Genomic DNA, 17450 nt, shown 5'->3' with positions numbered 1-17450 from the left:
GAGCCTCGGGGTGGAGTGATAAATGGGAGGGGGGTGGGGCTGGGGAGAAGGTAGCTAAGAGTGCACTAGGTGAATGGAGGTGGGGGTGAAGGTGATAGGTTGGAGAGGAGGGTAGAGCAGATAGGTGGGAAGGAAGATTGGCAGGTGGGACAGGTCATGAGGACAGTCTGAGCTGAAAGGTTGGAACTGGGGTAAAGTGGGGGCAGGGGAAATGAGGAAACTGGTGAAGTCCACATTGATGCCATTTTGAAGGGTCCCAAGGTGGAAGATGATGCATTCTTCCTCCAGGTATCGGGTGGTGAGGGAGTGGTGGTGGAGGAGGCCCAGGACCCACATGTCCTTGGCATAGTGGGAGGGGGAGTTGAAATGTTCAGCCATGGGGCGGTGGGGTTGATTGGTGCGGGCGTCCTGGAGATGTTCTCTGAAGTGCTCTGTTAGATGGCATCCGGTCTCCCCAACGTGGAGGGGACCGCATCGCAAGCAACGGACACAATAAATGACGTGTGAAAGTGCAGGTCAAACTTTGATGGATGTGGAAGACTCCTTTGGGGCCTTGGGCAGAAGTGAGGGGGGAGGTGTGAGTGCAGGTTTTGCAATTCCTGCTGTGGCAGAAGGTGCCAGGAGGGAAGGGTGGGGTGTTGGGGGGCATGGACCTGACGAGTTAGTCACAGAGGGAATAGTCTTTATGGAAAGCAGATATGGATGGGGAGGGAGATGTATTTCTGGTGGTGGGGTTCATTTGGAGGTGGTGGAAACGTCAATCGATAATGGGGTGGAAGGTGAGGACCAGAGGGGTTCTGTCCTTGTCGTGGATAAAGGGTGGGGTTCTAGGGCAGAGGTGTGGGACTTGGATGAGATGCATTGGAGGGCATCTTCAACCACGTAGGAGGCCATCTGGTGTGTTCTGAGGTGGAACTAGTCCTCCTGGGGGCGGATGCGGCAAAGGCAGAGGAATTGGCAATACAGGATTGCATTTTTGCAGGAGGTAGGGTGGGAGGAGGTGTAATCCAGGTAGCTATGCGAGTCAGTGGGTTTGTAGAAAATTTCAGTGTTGAGTCAGTCACCGTTGATGGAAATGGAGAGGTCCAGGAAGGGGAGGCAGGTGTCAGAGATTGACCAGGTGAATTTAAGGTCGGCCTGGAATGTGTTGGTGAAGTTGATGAATTGTTCAACTTCCTCGTGAGAGTGGTCATCAATGTAGCAGAGGAAAAGGTGGGGAGTGGTGCCAGTGTAATTTTGGAAGGTAGACTGTTCTACAAAGCCGACGAAGAGAGGCATAGCTGGGGCCCACATGGGTGCCCGTGGCTACCCCTTTCATCTGGAGGAAGTGGGAGGATTCAAAGAAGACACTGTTGAGGGTAAGGACCAGTTCAGCCAAACAATTAAGAGTGTCAGTGGGTGAGTGCTGGTGGGGAACATCGGGAGAGAAAGAAACTGAGCGTTTGGAGGCCCTGGTCATGGTGGATGGAGGTGTAGAGGGATTGGATGTCCGTGTGAAGCCAAGGTGTTGGGGGCCAGGGAAACGGAACTCTTGGAGGAAGTAGAGGGTGTGGATGGTGTCCCGAACTATGTGGGGAGTTCCTAGACCGGGGGATAGGACAGTGTTGAGGTAGGTGGGGCAGGAGCAGGCTGAGACGATGGGTTGGCCAGGGTAGTTCAGGCTTGTGCATCTTAGGTAGTAGGAAGAATCGTGCGTTGCGGGGGTTCCCAAATTAGAGTTTATTTGCAGCCCTGTTCGTTTTTTCACTTCGTCAGTCGTTCTTCACGGAATTACTCTGTGTCCCATGCAATCACTGCGAATCGCTACTTGCCACAGTGGACCAAATACTCGCGCGAAAGCGGTGCCAGCGATCTGCAAAAGAATGGGTGGTGATTTGTAGCCCTGCGTGGGAAGATGAGCCGAGCTCCAGGAGAGCTTGATCGTATCGACAGAGAGGGCACTTAAAATAAGCAGCCCCACGTAGCTACTTGTGCACTGGGTTTGACAGAGCGGCATCTTCACAGCTGAAGCCGCTTCTGCAGAAACAATTGATACTCGCCAGATTTAGTGACGTCAGCGCCGGCAAGAAACTGCGAGCTCCGCCCCGCCCCGCCCCGCCCCCCCCCGTGACCCGCGGAATGCTGGGAGCTTCCAGCCAATGGCGGCGCGATCCCTGCACTGACATCAGCGCGCGAGCCCGAGCTCGAGCCCCAGAGCAGCCGCACGCGCTTCGCAGGCCGCGGGCAGAAGAAAAGCCAAAACAGCGGCGCCATCTCCACAAGCGACGGCGGCGCCACTTCCCGGTAAGGACAAGGGAGTTGCTCGGCTACGGAGTCGGAGACAGACAGGGAGGCGGGCAGTTGACATCGACTCCCGAACGCGGAGTTTTCCCCTTTCCTCTCCTCCGCCCCCCCAAATCCACCCACACACACACCCGCCTCCTCCGCAGGCCTAGATTTCAACTGACCGCCTGGCCTTATCGCCTGCAAACCCGCAGAGGAAATCTTTTTCTTTCCTCTGACTCAGGGCTGAAGCGGCCAAGCCGGTTCGCGGCCAGAGCTTCGAGCTCATTCTTGGCCCCGGCTCCAACCTCTCCAGGCAGTCCCTCCCCCCTCTCTCTCTCTCTACACCGTGACCATAGCACGACTCAGAGACAGCGCCGGCCCAGGGAACAACCAAACCCGCTGGCGATAGAAGTCCCGCCCCCTCTTCTTATTGTGCGTCCACATACATTCGCCTTTGCTATTGGCTGACCGATGCGTCAGTTACTGGGCAAGCCGCTGCCTTTGGAGAAGCATGTTTGTGTGATCGGAAGGATAAAGTTGTCACTTGGACAGTTTGGAGTTGTGACTGAGCAGCTTTGCAGATGCTCCCCAGTTATCTTGTTTTGTTTTGTCGTCTGGAAATTACTTTGAATAAACTATAAGGTGGTGCTTTTTATGCTTAGCTTTCACGGCGAGTGAACTTACCACATTTGTGAAAATATACTTTTAAATATCGAAACAAAGGTGATCAAAAGTGATCTTTCAGGTCTGTGGAATATTATTGAAATGTAGCCTTGTTGGTGGACTAACGAGATGTTTAATGAAATGTTATGCACTACTGGTTCAACAGTTGAAATGAGACATTCTCGTGAATCATCTGCCCGAAACGCCATTGAGCCATTCTTTTCAAAAAACATTTCACAGCAGGTGGTAGAAATTTGAAGCTCTCTTCTGCAAATGAAAAATGATGCCAGATCAAATAATTGTAAAACTGATTTTTTTAACAAGGTATGCCTTGTGCATGAAGTTAGATTGCAGATTAGTCAGATCGCATTGAAATGCAACAAGCTTAGAGCACTAAATATCTACTTGTGTTCCTGTGTTTACTTGAGCAGGTTTCTTGGGTTAAATGTACAGGACACGATCCAGATACACAATCTGCGTGCATTTTGTCTCTTTTTCACAGGAAGGCATGGCGCAACAATTTAAGAAAAGTAATTGTCCTTTCTTGAAAAGAAGCAGATCTGACGGAACATGAAATGCCTTGGAATTACTTACCGATTTCATAGTGTGGAATGTAATTACTCTAATGGAATAAATTAGTTTTACATCTCCAATTTGCATGGAAGTGGAGAGGTGGTTGATGTATCTCAACTCGTTGATCTAGCCAATAATTTGTCACTTTCTCAACACGTACACCAATATCTCCTATAACTTGGTTTGAACATTTTGTTTATATGCCATCATCAGTCAGTGTTTTAATCACTGGTCATTTAATATGAGGTAATATTTGTCAGATTTGACCTTGATCTTTTCGCATCGTGTGTGAATTCTGTTGAGTTTTAAGTGTTTTCTTAAATGCTGTATTGAATTGTTTTTGCTTTGCGAATAGGAGTTCTGTAATGATTCACCTTTCAAAATTACAGTAGTTTTCCAGTTTGTTGCATTGGTCAAATTATACATTAGTAATTAATTTATCTACGCATTGAACCAGTAAATCATTGTTAATATTTTCCGAGGTTCCAGGATTTTATTAGTTGTCCTCTCCTAAGTTTAAGGTAGATCTGCCAGAAGTGGCTAAAGTTGACATTGTAAATTATTCATTCAGGCTACTCTTAACTTATAACATGATGGAACTGTAAATTGATATCTAGAACAATCTTAAAAGAACAATCATTCTTTTTTCAGAAGCATTTCTCGTATAATAACCTTGAGGTTATTTTTAAACTACTTTGACGTTGCTCTGAAGTTATAGTTTAATTTGGAATTAAGATCAGAGAGTCATAGAGAACAGCATGGAAACAGACCCTTTTGTCCAACTCAATGCTGACCAGTTATCCCAACTCAACCTAGTCCTACCTGCTATCACCCGACCCACATCCCTGTAAACTCTTCCTATTCGTATACCCATCCAGATGCCTTTTAAATGTTGCATTTGTACTAGTCTCCACCACTTCCTTTGGCACCTCATTGCCATGCATGTACCATCCTCTGCATGAAAAAGTTGCCCCTTAGGTCTCTTTTATATGTTTCCCCTCTCACCCTAAACCTGTGACCTCTACTTCTGGGCTCCTCCACCCCAGGAAACAGACTTTATCTATTTAACCTATCTATGCCCCTCATGATTTTATAAACCTCTATAAGGTCACCCCTCAGCCTCCAATGCTGCAGGGAAAATAGCCCAGCCTATTCAGCCTCCCCCTATAGCTCAAATCCTCCAACCCTGTCAACCTTCTTGTAATTTTTTTCTGAACTCTTTCAAGTTTCACAACATCTTTCCGATAGGAAGGAGACCAGAATTGCATGCAATATTCCAACAGTGGCCTAACCAATGTCCTGTACAGCTGCAACATGACCTCCCAACTCTTGTACTCAATACTCTGACCAATAAAGGAAAGCATACCAAACACCACCTTCACTATCCTATCTACTTGTGGCTCCACTTTCAAGGAGCTATGAACCTGCACTCCAAGGTCCCTTTGTTTAGCAACACTCCCTCGGACCTTACATTAAGTGTATAAGTCCTGCTAAGGGTTGCTCTCCCAAAATGCAGCACCTTGCATTTATCTAATTTAAACTCCATCTGCCACTCCTCAGCCAATTGGCCCATCTGATCAAGATCCCATTGTAATCTGAAGTAACCTTCGCTCTCCACTATACCTCCAATTTTGCTGTCGTCTGCAAACTTACTAACTATACCTCTAATGCTCAAGTTCGAATCGTTTATATAAATGACGAAAAGTAGTGGACCCAGCACCACTGGTCTCAGGCCTCCGGTCCGAACAGCCCTGCACCATCACCCTCTGTCTTCTACCTTTGAGCTGGTTTGTACCAAATGGCTAATTCTCCCTGTATTCCATGAGATCTAACCTTGCTAACCAGTCTCCCATGGGAAACCTTGTTGAATGCCTTACTGAAGTCCGTATGGATCACGTCCACTGCTCTGCCCACATCAATCCTCTTTATTACTTCAAAAAACTCAATCAAGTTTGTGAGACATGATTTCTTATGCACAAAACCATGTTGACTATCCCTAATCAGTCCTTGCCTTTCCAAATATGTGTAAATCCTGTCCCTCAGGATTCTCTCCAACAACTTGTCCACCACTGATGTCAGGCTCACTGGTGTACAGTTCCCTGGCTTGTCCTTACCACCCTTCTTACATAGTAGCACCACATTAACTAACCTCCAGCCTTCTGGCACCTCGCCTGTGACTAGCGATGATATAAATATCTTAGCAGGGGCCGAGCAATCACCTCCCTCGCTTCCCACAGCGTTCTAGGATACACGTGATCAGACCCAGGTGATTTATCGGATTTTGTGTTTTAAGACATCCAGCACTTCTCCTTCTGTAACATGGACATTTTTCAAGATGTCACCATCTATTTCCGTACATTCTATATCTTCCATGCCCTTTTCCACAGTAAACGCTGATGCAAAATACTCGTTTACTATCTCTCCCATCTTCTGCGGTTCTACACCAAGGCTGTCTTGCTGATCTTTGAGGGGCCTAATTCTCTCCCTAGTTACTCTTTTGTCCTTACTTACTGGAACAGGAGTAGGCAATTCAGCCCTTGAAGTCTGTCCTGCCATTCAGTGAGATCATAGCTGATGTGTGGTGTAACTACGTATACATGCTTTCAACCCAAATCCGTTAATACCTTTGCGGAACAAAAATCTCAGTGATTTAAAACTAACAACTTATCTAGTAGCATCTGCCATTTGTGGTCGAGTGTTCCAACCCTATGTGCTTTGTTACATCTATCCTGAATGGTCTGGCCCTAATTACTTGCCCCAAGTTCTAGAATCTCAACCAGTGGAAGTAATTTATCTCTATCTACCCTGTCTTATCAGCCTTATCCTGTTAATATCTTAAATTTCTCTTCATAATTTGAAGTCTCTAGGTAATCTATTGTTATGTGTTGTCAGTGGCTGAAAAGTTCTTTTCCGTAAGCTTTCCTTGTAATCCTCTCCTGTGAGATGGAATCGTAGAATTTTACAGAAGGAATCCATTTGGCCCATCGGGTCTGTACAGACTCCCAAAAGAGGTACCCAGCTAGTCCCATTCTCAAATCCTATCTCATTTGCCCTCTAAAGTAATGCATAGATGGACTGACTCGAGTGCAGTACAGAAAGCTGTGTTGTGAATTGAATAAACTCATTATGCTGCAATGACTGCAATACAAGGAGGTATTTTGTTGTGAAGTGCTTCCAGAACTTAGATGTTTCTCAGTAACCAGAGCAAAAACCAAGTTCAAGTTGCCAAGTTCAAGTTGCCAGATCTCAGGTCTGAGATCATAACTTGGTTATGATCTCAGACCTGTACTGTCTTGATTGGTCAAGATCACTTAGTATTCTAATGCAAAGGCAAAATATAACCACACTGGGATTTTGAAATATAAAACTGAAAATGCTGGAAATACTAAGCAAGTCAGGCATTATTTGTGGAGAGAGATACCGAATTAATAATTTTTTTTGGTGTCAATGTGCACAGTCATTCCAACAATGAAAATGCCATCAGTCCATAGTGATTGCATTATAATGCTGCGCCAAAGAGTTCACCCGTGAGCTCTGATGTTAATGTTAAAAGGAGAAAAATGATGTGGATGGAAAGTTGGGTTAATTGCCCACTTCGCACTAAGTTTTTTTTTGCGTTTTCTTGTGTCTAACATTTGAGACGAGTGATTTCAAGTGGAAATGGTTTTCTGTTAGTTCACAAATATTTCATGAGGAAAGTAATATCAGAGGGATAACTTCAAATGTCAGAATGGTTATGGCAGCAATTTAGAATATTTTATCTGTTTAAAGATTCAATTTGTGATTTATTTTTATTGTTAAAAAATTTCAATAATTTTTAGTCATTAAAAATGTTTGTTGAAGGTTCATTGCTTTGTATGTAATTCAATGCCATCTTATAGAACATTCTGTTTGCAACCATTTATGTATTGCAACAATTTAGATTTGACAGATTCTGAGCGATGAGTTGCTGATACTCCAAAGATTCCAAAATCTAAGCTGATAGTTCAGATGGATGACCTTTCATTCAAACTGGAAAATATTTGTAAAAAAAGCATGCAACTATCAGGAAAGCCTTCTTGCTTACAAACCTATCGTAGGTCTTTTGTTCTGATTTCCCCCACCTCTACTCCTTTATCTTATATCTTTATTTGATTACAATTGATGTATCTCTAATTTTTTCTAGTTGTGATGAAATGTCATCAACCTGAAATGTTAACTATTTCTGTGACCACAGATGTGGTCTGAACTGCTGAGTATTTCCAGCTTTATTGGTTTTTGTTTTTCTCATTATTCAGCTTGCTTTATTGATTGTAGGTTTGCAGAAATAATTATTGTCAGTATTAAATCTACCATTGTTCTCTGAACTCTTTTGATTTATCCTCCACTTTAGCTGGTGTCCCTTTCATTTATTCTTGTAAATACATTGATAGGCTTACATGCAGTATTTATTTGCTGTAATGTTACCCACATGCACATATTGCCTCATTTTTTTCTGGATTCATGAGGTAATGCTGCTTGCTACCTTCCACAATTTAATGCCTGCAAACTTGATGACTTTTTAGTATTGCTCTGAACTCAGTTTGACATTGGAGATCAGAAATGTGAGGATCCTTGGCTCCATCCTTAGTCATTCACGGGACATTCATCCAATGTGTTTCAACTTGTTGTCATACCCTTAACTAGTGCTTCCTCTTTTGCTCTGCTAAATTCTAACTTCTGCTTTACATAATGTATTTGCTGCCTTAATTTTTTTTTTGTAGCAATCTTCTTTATGCACTGTTATCAAAAGCTTTTTTGCAGGTCCAAGTTATAACATTATAAGACTCCTATCCATTTGGAATTTCACTTTTTTTGTCAGATACAATCAGGATCTTCTAATTGTTTATTTCAGATGAGGAACTTTGAATTTATTTATTTATAATCAGTTCTGTTGTTTGCCTGTTTCTGATGTGAGTGCATTGATTTTCAATTGCATTTTATCCATTGTTTTTCAGAATAGGCACTATTTTATTTGTTCAGATAACTGTCATTGTGTAAATTTCATTCCTGTTCTCACTTAGCACCCTCCAGTATATCATATTTATTCTCGTTTATTGACTTTTGTCTATCTTTTGAAACGAAAAGTTAAAGTTTAGTTGTGAAACCTGTTGGTTGTCACACTAATCGAATTTAATCTTGAGAATAGTTTCAGGGAGCATTAATAAGTTACCAATTTTTAATTTGTCTTTTAATTTATTTATTCTCTAAGAGCCTTATTTCTGCTTTGATAAACTTTTTGCTGTGTTAATATTGGTCAAATTTCTTACTGTTGTTTGGATTCTTTGCTTTGTGGACCTTTTTCAGAGACTCTGGCATCATTTGTTCGTTTTGCATTTGTTTCAGCAAAGAAAAACTGCATTATTTATAAATAGGCTTCACTTGAAAGTTTACTACTCCAGAATTAGTTAAAAAGAAGTTCAAATAGGAAAACTAGAAATGAGCATTTGTATCTGAAGCAGCTAATAAATTCTTATGAATGTTTTAAATAAGAACAGTTTTTCAGAAAATCTCTGTACTTGTAACTAATTAGGTTTTCAAAAATATCCAATACAGTATATATTGTCTGTGTTCAATCATCTTAAGTTTACTGTACTAGAGACATGCTTGTCAGACCTCTAAGTTGGTAAATGTGCTGATATGTAACAACTCAAATGAAGAAAAGATTACTCCCTCTTCGTTGATAAAGTATTGCTGCACAGGTATATTTCAGAGAATCGTGTTAGTGCAGAGCAAGATGTAATGTGGAGGTGCCAGTGTTGGACTGGCATGGACAAAGTCAGAAGTCACACGTCACCAGGACTATAGTCCATCAGGTTTATTTGAAATCACAAGCTTTGGAGAGCTGCTCCTTCCGTCAGCTGAAGTGGAGGGAAGCACACAGGGGCAGACTTTATATGCAGAGAGATAATGGCAAGATAATTCCAGTTAATTAAGAGTGTCAAAAGATAAATACAAATAGTGTGAGTGGAGTGTCAACAGGCTGAATAACAAGTCTTTGCAGGTGATCAAAGGTGTCAAATGGTTAAAAATCACACAACACTAGGTTATAGTCCAACAGGTTTAATTAGGAGCACTAGCTTTCGGAGCACTGCTCCTTCATCAGGTGGTTTGCACAATCTTGCCGATATTCCATGCCTTGGGGCATCCAATCCTGCAGTGTATGAAATAGGCAACATTGGCCAAGTCGCGAGTACCTGCTGTGTACGTGGTGGGTTATGTTCTCAGGTGTGATGGTAATGTCCCTTGTCGATGATCTGGCATGTCTTGCAGAGGTTGCTGTGGTAAGGTGGCGTGGTGTTGTGATCACTGGTTGCAGCAAACTGCCCAGTCTTCAAGAGAACAGGGTGGTATATCGGCAAGACCATGTAGACAACTACGATAGTGGATGAATGGACACTGCGCAACTATCACTAGGCAGGACTGTTCCTTCCCAGTCAGGGAATGCTTCAGTGGTCAAGGACATTCAGCCACCAATCTTTGGGTAAGCGTTCCCTGAGGCAGCCTTTGAGACATACAACGCAGAATTGTTGAGTAGAAACTGATAGCCAAGTTCCATATCCATGAAGGCGACCTCAACTGTGGTCTTGGGTTCATGTCATACTAAACGTAACCCCACCATTATGTTCTTTGTAAGATCTTCCTTCCTGTTTTGACACCATCACCATGATAATTTGTTGTGCTCTCTCCACCTTAATTAGTTTGCACAGTTTTGGATAACTTATTGTTTCGGTTAGACGCTCCTCATGCGACTCTTATACCTATCATGTTGTTCCAGTCTTTTTGGCTTATATCTAGCACCATTTTATTTTTGATTCTTTTGTAATTATCTATGCCTCAATTAATTGGATCATAGATCATCCATTCACTTGCTGTTCAGCTGTTGACACTACTCACACCATTTGACACTTTTGATTACTTACAAAGACTCGTTATTCAGCCTATTGACATTACACTCTTACTATGTGTACTTCTCTTTTGATGCTCTTCATTACCTGGAATGATCTTGCCATGATATCTCTGCCTATAAATTCTGTGCCTGTGTGCTCCCCTCCACTTCATGGACGATGGGGCAGTGCTTTGGAAACTTGTGATTTCAAATAAGTCTGTTGGACTATAACCTGGTGCTGTGTGGCTTCTGACAGGGCAAGATGGACAGGCTTATGGAGAAGTCACCCTCTTGCAATCATTTGTAATGCTGTATAAATGATTTTAAAGGAAATGTTTGTGATTATTGTTTGACTTGTGTGTATATTGTAGTATTGTTTTTGCAAATATCACTTGAACAATGATACTGTGTAAATACTGTGGTGATATTGAGTTATGTTGCCAGCATCACATGGGAGCCAACTTTCATCTAAATAAAGCCATAACTGTTATTAACCAGTACTTTTGAAAATTCATCATTACTTCTTTATATTTCTACATTCTGCCCTGAAGAATGAAGCACTTGATCTTTTCTCTTGCTTTTACTCACTTGCAGAAATTAAGAATTTAAATCTGATGGACTTTGTTCATTGTTTTTCCATTATTTTTATGCTCCCATTCTTTGTGTTTTTTTCCACCAACTTTACAACTGTAACCATACTTTAGAAGTAACCAATTTGCTGCATAGTACTTTGGGGTGCCTTGAACTCATGAAATGTACCATATGAAGGCATGGATGTATTCTTTTTCCAAAAAGTGTTACTTTACACTTATTCATGTTAAATTGCATCTACCACTATGTCTTAGGAAAGCTTTTTCCAGTCATCTTGTGGTTTAGTAAACCACCTATAATTTATACTGTCAGAAAATCCAGACACTGTTTCCTGAAACCAAGTGCAAATTATATGTATGTACAAGTTGACATGGCACTCAATACTTTATGGTAATATATTCACATTGTTTAATTCCCTTTCGACAATAATCCAATCTTTTAGATTCCTAGAAATTTCATTCAGCTTCATAATTCTCTTCCTGAGTTTTGAGAATATGAATGGAATTGAACTTTGTTTCACATGTTTTTGAAATCTCTGAGCTGTAGTCACCAGATTCACTGACATTCAGCAGACCAGCTTTGTTCACGTTTTGAATTTGCACCTTGAGTCCCTGAGTCAAAATGAGTCCCTGAGTCAAAAACTTGAGTGGATGGATCCCATGTTGATCCTAACTGATTTAGCTTCCATTAAAATTGATTGAAATGAAATCTAACAGGTTCTGTGAAGACTTTTCAATTCTTCATGCTGGATTTTCCTTTATACCCAGATTTTAGTCAACTGTATACTGTAGTTATCCATACGAACAGTTATGCCATTTGCCATCTGAGTCTGAATTAATGCAAATGAGGTGAATTAAGAAAAAAATCTAATGACCTAATTTTGATTATTTTCAAGTTTGATTCAACTTTATTATCCCCAGTTATTTCTGTCTCTTTGTGGACTATGTGGAACATTCCTTGTTCCAGTCCTATTCCGGCCCCTACTTGCAACTCTTTTCTCCAGTATATCTCTGATATCATCGGTCCTGCTTCCCTCTCTTGTCTGGAATTTGAAAAGTTTATCAATTTTTCGCTTCCAGTTTCCACCTACCTCTCATCTTCACTTGGTCCATCTCTGACTTCTCCCTTCCTTGATATCTGTTTCCATTTTTGGGGATAGGCTGGCCACCAATATACACCTCAAACCAACCGACTCCCACAGTTAGTTTGACTATGCATCCTCACATCCTGCTTCTTGTGCAGACTCTATTCCATTCTCCCAGTTCCTCCATCTGTTCTGATGATGCCAACTTTGACAAGGCGTCCTTCGAAATAGCCACTTTCTTTCTTTACCGAGAATTCTCCAGCACCGTAGTTGACAGGGTCTTCAAACAGGTCTGATCCATCTTCTGCACTTCTGCCTTCATCCCTTCTGTTCCCTTTCACAACAGTGATAGGCTTCCCTGTGTCCTCACCTACCATTCTACCAGCATCCACTTTCAGAGGATCATTAACTTCATATCCCTCACCTCCAGTGGGGTGCCACCACCAGACAACTTATCCCTCCTCTCCCTCATCAGCCTTCAGTAAGGACCTTCCCCTTCGGGTTACCCTAGTCTGTTCCTCCTTCCTTCATTTTCCCACAGCACCTTCCCCTGCAACTGCAATAGGTGTAACATCTGTCTGTTTACTTTGTTCCTCCTCAGTATCCACGAGCCCTAATACACTTTCCACATGAAGCAGCAGAGCCTGCATGTCACTCCATCTAGTCTACTGCATTCACTGCTCACAATGTGGTCTCCCCTACATTGGGGAAATGAAGCGAAGTTTGGGTGACAGGTTTCCAATAAAACAATGTTCTGTCTGCAAAAGGACCCTGAGCTTCCAGTTGCCAACCACTTCAACATAGCAACTTGTTCCCTGGCCAACATTGTATCAGGCTTGCTGCAGTACTCTAGCAAAGCTCAGTGCAAGCTGGAAGAACAGCAACTCATTTTCCACTTGAGAACTCTACAGTTTTCTGGATTCAAGATCAAGTTCATCAAATTGAGGGTTTGAGGCACCTTCTCCCATGTCCTTGCCCCACCCCCACCTCACACCAGGCCTTGTTATCTCACAGGCAAAAGTGAGGACTGCAGATGCTGGAGGTTAGAGTCAAGATTAGAGTACTGCTGGAAAAGCGCAGCAGGTTAGGCAGCATTCGAGGAGCAGGAAAAGCAATGTTTTGGGCAAAAGTCCATCAGGAATGAGGCTGGGAGCCTCAGGGGTGGAGAGATAAATTGGGGGGTGAAGTGGGGCTGGGGGGCAAGGTAGCTGAGAGTGTAATAGGTGGATGGAGGTGGGGTATAGGTGATAGGTTGGAGAGGAGGGTGGAGTGGGTAGGTGGGAAGATTGACAGGTGGGAAGGTCATGAGGATGGTGCTGAACTGGAAGGTTGGAACTGGGGGTAAGGTGGGGGGAGGGGAAATGAGGAAACTGGTGAACTCCACATTGATGCCATGGGGTTGAAAGATGAGGTGATTTTTCCTCCAGGTGGTGATGGAAGTGGCCCAGGACCTGCATGTCCTTGGCAGAGTGGGAGGGTGAGTTGAAATGTTTGGCCACGGGGCGGTGGGGTTGATTGGTGTGGGTATCCAGGAGGTGTTCTTTGAAGTGCTGTGTGAGTAGGCATCCAGTCTCCCCAGTGTAGAGAAGACTGCATCGGGAGCAACGGGAAGATGAGTCGGTCACTGATGGAGATAGAGAGGTCCAGGAAGTGGAGGGAGGTGTCAGAGATGGTCCAGGTGAAATTAAGGTCGGGGTGCAATGTGTTGGTGAAGTTGATGAACTGTTCAACCCCTCGTGGGAGCACGAGGTGGCCCCGATGTGGTCATCAATGTAGCAGAGGAAAAGATGGGGAGTGGTGCCGGTGTAACTCTGGAAGGCAGACTGTTCTACATAGCCGACGAAGTGACAGGCATAGCTGGGCCTCATGTTGGTGCCTATGGCTACCCCTTTCATCTGGAGGAAGTGGGAGGATTCAAAGGAGGAATTTTTGAGGATGAGGACCAGTTCAGCCAAATAATTGAGTGTCGGTGGAAGGGTACTGGTGGGGACGTCCGGAGAGGAAGAAATGGAGGGCTTGGAGGGCTTGGAGGCCTTGGTCATGGCGGATGGAGGTGTAGAGGGACTGGATGTCCATAGTGAAGATGAGGCATTGAGGGCCAGGGAAACGGAAGTCTTGGAGGAGGTGGAGGGCGTGGGTGGCATATGTAGGGAGTTTCTGGATCGGGGAGATAGGACAGTGTCAAGGTAGTTGGAGATTAATTCAGTGGGGGCAGGAGCAGGCTGAGACAATGGGGTAGGCTGAGGTGGTCAAGCTTGTGGATCTTGGATAGAACCCCCGCTGGTCCTCACCTTCCACCCCATCAACCTTGCATCATCTGCCGACATTTCTGCCACCTCCAAACGGACCACACACCAGAATATGTTTCTCTCCCCATCCATGTCCACTTTCTGTAAAAACCGTTCCCTCCGCAACTACCTGGTCAAGTCCACGCCCCCTAACAACCCATCATCCCCTCCTGGCATGTCACCCTGCCACTGCAGGAATTGCAAAACCTGTGCTCACCCCTCCCCCCTCATCTCCGTCCAAGGCTCCAAAGGAGCCTTCCACATCCATCAAAGCTTCACCTGCACTTCCGCACTTGTCATTTACTGCATCCGTTGCTACCAATGCGGTTTCCTCTACATTGGATGCCTATTTGCAGAGCGTTTCAGAAGACATCTCCTAGATACCCGCACCAATCAACCCCACTGCCCTGTGGCCGAACATTTCAACGCCCCCTCCCACTCTGCCGAGGACGTGCAAGTCCTGGGCCTCCTCCTTACCACCCGACGCCTGGAGGAAGAATGCTTCATCTTCTGTCTCGGAACCCTTCAACCTCATGGCATCAATGTGGACTTCATCATTTTCCTCATTTCCCTTCTCCAAACCTCAGCCCGGTTCTAGCTCTGCACCGTCCTCATGACGTGTCCCGCCTATTAATCTGCTTTCCCACCTGTCCACTCCACCCTCCTGTCTGACCTATCACCTCTTCCCCACCTCCATCCACCTATTGCACTCTCAGCTGCCTTCACCCCCTCCCCAGCCCTACCCCCTTCTTATTTAGCGCTCCACCCCTGAGGCTCCTAGCCTCATTCCTAATGAAGGGCTTTTGCCCGAAATATTGATTTTCCTGCTCTTTGTTATCACACAGTCTGCCTTTACACACAACCTGTTGTTAGCCACTAACAGTGCCCATCCACAGCTGTTCATTCATCTGAGCTGACTGTTATCCATTCCTTTGTCTGTCCAATTGTTTTCTCTCTTTGTGCTGTATCTCGAACCATCATTCACTCCTTAACGCCTCCTACACCCTATCTTCTGCATAAAACTGACTATTTCCAAGTTACCATCAGTTCTGAAGAAGGGTTCCTGAAACGTTTGTTTATTTTATCAGGCAGCATGTAACATTGCCAAAACAAATATTCTCAAAATCAATCACTGTAGTTCAAATGAACACCAACTTCCAATTTTTCCAATTGCCATTTTCTTGGCTTTTGGAATTAAATGAGAAAACTGAAAACCCCAAATCACTTGATCTAGAATAAACCTTTGGCCAATTAATCTATAATTGGAAAATGTGTATAAATTGAAGGAATATAATTCTCAAAATACTGGTATATATTGAAGAGATACATGGCATTGAAATAGAATTTGACTTTTCCTGTCACTGTCCTGTAAGTGAGTGATCATGCAGAAAGAATCAAGGACTCAGTAAAGCACAAGGTTCAAGAAGTAGTTTGTGGACTTCTGTTCAGCACTGGACATTCTTTAAAGCCATTGGTGCTATTGGATGATCTGCGGTTTTACTACTTTTTTATGAAAATAATTGGCATGATCAAAGCTTTCTGATAGATTTGATAACTGGTTGAAATTAACGCAATGATTTTTACAACAAAAGTGGTGGGAACTCTGATCAGTGTGAGGTTGCTATTTTAAGTACAAGGTACTGTTCAAGTGGTGCAGACATGTTAACTTCCAAGGTGCAAAAGGAATATTACAGTTGCTTGAGAACTACATGTTTTTTGTCAAGGTTTAACATGAGGCTTCAGGTCAGATTTTTACTAATCTTATTGAATGTTGTTCTAGGTTATATTTTAAGTTGAAAAAGATTATTATTTATCAATGTGACATCTTTAAGAGCCCCATTATACTTACTTTTATTTAAATGGAGAGCCTTTTAATTCTTCTGGATAGGTGCTATTATTGTTCAGTATGAGAAGTTCACACACCAACCAGTAATGAGTAAAACCAGCTGACCTGAACCAGACCACACTTGATATTCCAATGCGTTCCCTCATATCCAGTATGGATTCACTGTGTTCTTATAGTTTCCAAAACCTTATAATTTTAGTTTCCTTGATGTGCACTTGATGATTAAATATGCAAAAATCAGGTAGCTTCGGTAGATTGAAGCTTGAACTTTGAGATATCTGGACATCCACCAGCACTTTAACCTAAATCAAAGTTCACTCTCTGTTGATCTTGTTTACACAACATGCTTTGTGTTATGCATTTGTAGGGAGTTCAAAATTACTTGCAGTGTTTTGGGGAAAAAAATGCGAAGCACAAGAATGGTACTTATCTAGTGATTGAGGATATTGAAGTTTTATTTTAAACACACTTGTTTGAACCACATACAACATGCTGAATTTGTTGTATACAACTTAGCCATTACTTTTTCTGTATGCGAAAACTAATAGGCAAACCACAATTCTTTATTAAAGATTTTTGATTCCAATGAGATAACAGGCATTGTCATGTGAACCAAATTTGGCATGTACTTGTTTTGAAAGAACAGTCGTTACTTAGTTTCACAACAACTGAACATGCTTTTATATTTTTATACAGCAACATTATTGCATATTCACTGTGATTTGATCAGTGTAGCAGTGCTTGTTGGTTCCTTGCCATGATTTTAACAAGTATTTAACAATAACTAACATTTACAAACCATTAATGCTAAAAGAAAGTTCATTTATTCACATTTGTAACTCTTGGTAAATATGTGATGTCTGTGATCTCAAAATGGGATTTTTGCTTTTGGAAAATATTTTGTGGCATGAACAAGGAGGTGTTGCTTCAGCAATGAAATTCAGTATGTTACTGGAAATAAGTCAATCTTATTGTTCGGTGTGGTAAGTCTACTGTAGTGCAAGAAGTGTGGTCTGGAAGCTGTATAATGTTTGTCACAATCCTGTTTTCTACCACTGAGTAATGCACATGCAAATATTGTCAACATTCTGCTGCTACAGTGCAACAACTCAATAAGGTAAGGTATGTTCATACTGCAGAATGGAACACATTCTACTTTCAGCACCCAGTTGCTAATATAAAGTACTTCTGTGTCAGGTATATTGTGGGCAGATATTGTATAAAGCTTGTTCA

General features: G+C 42.9%; 1 protein-coding gene across 2 annotated transcripts in view; it reads left to right on the top strand.

The window, feature by feature from the left end:
- The first annotated feature begins 2116 nt into the window (after positions 1-2116).
- nek7 (NIMA-related kinase 7) overlaps positions 2117-17450 on the top strand; it is a 198896-nt gene continuing 183562 nt past the window's right edge. Inside the window, exon 1 of one of the 2 annotated variants that reach the window (XM_072573882.1) lies at positions 2117-2283. In XM_072573882.1, the coding sequence (XP_072429983.1) occupies positions 2119-2283 (165 nt within the window). In that variant the 5' untranslated portion in view covers positions 2117-2118. The remainder of the gene's footprint in view (positions 2284-17450) is intronic. The other variant, XM_072573883.1, reaches the window with a different exon arrangement.

The sequence above is a fragment of the Chiloscyllium punctatum genome, chromosome 7 (assembly GCF_047496795.1).
Source record: "Chiloscyllium punctatum isolate Juve2018m chromosome 7, sChiPun1.3, whole genome shotgun sequence".
Taxonomy (NCBI): domain Eukaryota; kingdom Metazoa; phylum Chordata; class Chondrichthyes; order Orectolobiformes; family Hemiscylliidae; genus Chiloscyllium; species Chiloscyllium punctatum.
The sequence above is the reverse complement of the archived record's forward strand: the minus strand, read 5'-3'. Positions and strand labels throughout refer to the sequence as shown.